The sequence below is a fragment of the Corvus brachyrhynchos genome, unplaced genomic scaffold (genome assembly GCF_000691975.1).
Source record: "Corvus brachyrhynchos isolate BGI_N302 unplaced genomic scaffold, ASM69197v1 scaffold223, whole genome shotgun sequence".
Lineage (NCBI taxonomy): Eukaryota > Metazoa > Chordata > Aves > Passeriformes > Corvidae > Corvus > Corvus brachyrhynchos.
Genome location: NW_008237174.1, coordinates 2,994,154 through 2,997,956, shown reverse-complemented (window position 1 = coordinate 2,997,956; position 3,803 = coordinate 2,994,154). Strand labels below are relative to the sequence as shown.

Here is a 3,803-nt window from a genome sequence, read left to right as displayed (position 1 = left end):
CAGCAGGAAAACAAAAACAGTTCTGAAAATGCAGGAGCTGACCACCCATGGGCCCAAATATGGGCCAACATAGCAAAGCATATATAAAATATAAACAGCAGCTGAGACCACAGTCACAAATGTCTTTCTTTGCAGCAAAGCTAAACATAGTATTTTATTTTGATTTAAAGCCCATTTAGATAAATGAAAGTTTTCCACTCAGCTTGGAGCCAGGGTCTTTAGTAGGAATTAAGAGCCTTCAACAATCCTGTTGTCAGACTTAAATTTTATGGAGTAAAGTTTGCAGCATCTGCAGAGAGGGACTCACTGTTTATACCAGCTGACCTTAGATTCACTTTGCAGGCTGCTGTTTGGTCCAGTGTGAAAGAAAACAATAATTGCTGGTAATGAGAGCAACAGGACACTGCCTGAACAGTGTTCTAATTCTAGATTGATGCAGGCTGTCCTGACTGACTCAAAAGTTGCCACAAAAATATTTGCTGTACACAAACAGATGATATATTAAAAATATTTTAGAGGCATAAAGAAATAGAATGGAGCATAGGGAAAAAAAGGTTTGAATTATAAGTAATCATATTATTAGACCTTATTCTGTATTTGTCCTGTTCATATCTGTTATAATACTCTCTGCATATTTGTGCACTGGAGATGCTGCTGGCTGTCCTGCTGGTTAACTGAGATGTACGCCAGCAACAGCAGTTACTTGGTTATTGCAGATACTTCTCTGCAACTTTGTTGACAATTCTGTCAACAGAGCCAAAGAGAGGTTAAATAATAGAATCATCAGTAAACCAGTATAAACATCATTAGGGTGTTGAGGGTTTTTTAAATCAAAGGGAAACACTAATCCAATGGACTAATCACACAAAGTGACATGAACCACAGGGTAGCTGTGCTAAGGGATTTAGTCCAACATTTCTTTAATTGGTTTTATGGCAATTTGTAAATTTTAATCTTTTTGTCATGAAAGTCGGTATTTCTTGCCAAAAACCAGATATACATACAGCATTACTGTCCAGGACAGACAAAATTCTCAGATGTCCTATACATTTATCAGTCTGGTGCTTTCCAGTTATCATTCTGTACAACAGAATTAGTGACTTGACTGTAATCCCTTTTCATTTTAAGACTGGATATTAGCTCTACTATTATACATTAATATGTCACCAGCTTTTAATAAATTCTAAAGGATTTTTCTTAAATTTGCTATTCTTTTTCCACCAGAACTAATTGAAAGCTTTTCCATAGTCCACTGAGGTTAATAAGCATTCCTACCAAAGTCACTGCTGGGCATCAAGTCTGGGAGTTACAAATTATTCTCCTAATTATTAGCGATACAAAGGAAATAACGACACATTAGGAATTACCATCTCCATCCTGGATGGATCGGGCATCTGTAAACAAAGAGGAAATGCATCAGTACCAGCTCCTACACCAAAAGACTTTCTGTTAACAAAACATTCTCCGTGTATAACTGGAAGCTGACAAGTTCTTTAGTGCCCACATAGGACCCTCTGTGCAGGCAAAGGATTTTTGTTTCTTGAACAGCAGGGCAAGGAATTCCCTGTTTGCAATCAGTCAGTGCTATGAACCAACTTAGTCTGGCTGTTAGTCATAACTCACAGCCTAAACAGTTAGGATTAATATGTGAGCAATACTAAACAGAAGATACTGTATTTGTAACAATATTTCTGGCAGCTTGCAAAATAAACAAGAATATAAATTCAGTAGTAATCTTACCTGTTAGCATGTTCATCAGCATACAGAAGAAAAATAAGCCAGTAAATGTCATCTTGTCTGCAAGATACTGCTTGTGCTTCTGAAAAGTAATCTGTACAATTGAGGATTATTACAAGAGATTAATAATTATGCAAACTCTATTATTTCTTGTTTTAACAGAATAGACTCCAAGATAGATTCTAGTTACTAATTTAGGCATTAAAAAATGCAATTACATTTCTTACAGCTTCTGAAGTACAACACAGTATTAAAAGACCATCAGTCCTGAAATGAGTATTGATATTTTGGTTTTAGATGGCATAAATCCAAAAGGTGCCTCTGAATTGACATGAAATTAAGTGTCTTTGGAAATGTTTGATTTTGTGGTTAATTTAATTTCACTTTAGAAATTACCTCTCTCTTTCTCTTCTTTTCTTCTTCTTGCAGCTCTGAGTCAGCTACAAAACTCTAAAAGGATTTCTATTGCTGTAAAATAGCAGTGCTTTGTAAGGAAGGGTGGGGGGGAAACGTCACTGAGTTACTACACCAATCTGATTTTGTCTTCTTCAGGTATTTTAACTGCTCACATCTGCGTTATACTTCAGCACTGCCCATGGAAGACACAGTGGACAGTTTCTGAGAGGAAATCAGAATTAACTTTGGCAATAAAGCTTGTTTTTGAAAGACAAAGGGAGAAAATCCAGAAGCAAATTCAATGATTATTACAGTTGCTGCCCTCCTGATTTTCTTTCTGTCCCTTCAGAAAAACTGATTTTCAAAAATACTACTTGAGCAAATTGCTAAAAGGTTATTGAGTTCCCTCTCCAGCTCAGTCACAAAACCCAGAAATACTTGACACTGCTTTATGTTCTTACTTAGGATCCTTAAAATCTAGAGCTTAAAATGTACACAGGCACCAAGTGCCCACAAAAATCAGTTGGGTTACAGTATGTAAAGAAGGCAGTCCCCGATGACTGCAGCTATGCTGATGGTGCAGGTACCTTCAGAGGGTCAATAAAGTACATTGAAATGCATTTTCACATTATACTGATTTCCTGGAAAGACTTCTTTCCCACACCAAGCAGGTGCTTTGGGCTCCAGCCTGTGCAGGTTGCTATATGGATCCAGCACTTTGAAAAGCCTGGAGGGGAGACACAGTTTGGAGAACATTCAATTGACACACACATCTTGATTGATTTTCTTTTAGCACGCAACCCCTGATGGCAGCAGGTGTGGTCAAGGACTAAGATGTAGCAGAAAGTGTTCTGTGACTCACAGGGAGATGTGGGGATTTCCATGCTTCTTGAAGATGTGGCAGTTCAGGTCATCTTGCCAAACCTGGCAGCTACTTCCTGATGGCTCCTCTCTTGAGAGGAGCTACTGAGATGCCAGTGCAGAGCTCACTGTGCATGTTCATGCTGTGAGATCTGACTGTACAGATGCTGATCTGAGCTGCACCCGCTTGCTGGGCATTTTCAGTTGCCTTTATGGTCTACAAAATAATTTCTCTGTGTCAGTTCTAGGCACCTGCATTTCCCAACTGCATGTGTGGGCCCCGACATTGGTGCCTTTGCTGTACCACATCCACCCATCTGCCACAGGAGCGCAGAGAAAATCTACGTACTCACAGAGTCCTGGAGCAGAGAGACCCGGGTGAGTGGCCTTGCAGGAGGACCCAGCTTGGCTGGAGTTTGTTCCTATCTACACACAGAGTTGGATAGTTTTGCCAAGAATTAATTCAAGATGTTCTGAGCAAGGGAAAAAAAGGGTGCTTTGTAGCACACTAAGCTGTGCCAACTCTTGTGGAGGCTGAAAAGAAAAATACTATGAAAGAAGAACCTGTTCCATCTTTGAAAGGCTTTAATCCTCCTGCTTAATATATTTTTCCCAGACCTGTAGGAAGGGTCCCTACATGAGCCACATTCTTCCAGCACCTCAGCCCACTCACCTGGGTTGCAGCAGCTGTGGGTGGGAAAAGGCACTTCCCGGCTTGGAGTCCTGTGGTGCATCCATGTACCTGGGCCCACCCACCAGCACTGCCTGCAGAGCCAAACTTTCCCTTTTACTGCCTAGTCCGCATATCC

General features: G+C 40.1%; 1 protein-coding gene across 1 annotated transcript in view; it reads right to left on the bottom strand.

Annotated features, from left to right (window-relative positions):
• Positions 1–3,803, bottom strand: part of OTOS (otospiralin) — a 6,403-nt gene that overhangs the window by 1,233 nt on the left and 1,367 nt on the right. Inside the window, exons 1-4 of the mRNA XM_008629549.2 lie at positions 3,668–3,803; positions 2,134–2,205; positions 1,741–1,831; positions 1,368–1,394 (exon numbers count right to left, since the gene is read on the bottom strand). The exon at positions 3,668–3,803 is cut by the window's right edge and continues 1,367 nt beyond it. Of these exons, the coding sequence (XP_008627771.1) occupies positions 1,368–1,394; positions 1,741–1,792 (79 nt within the window). The 5' untranslated portion in view covers positions 1,793–1,831; positions 2,134–2,205; positions 3,668–3,803. The remainder of the gene's footprint in view (positions 1–1,367; positions 1,395–1,740; positions 1,832–2,133; positions 2,206–3,667) is intronic.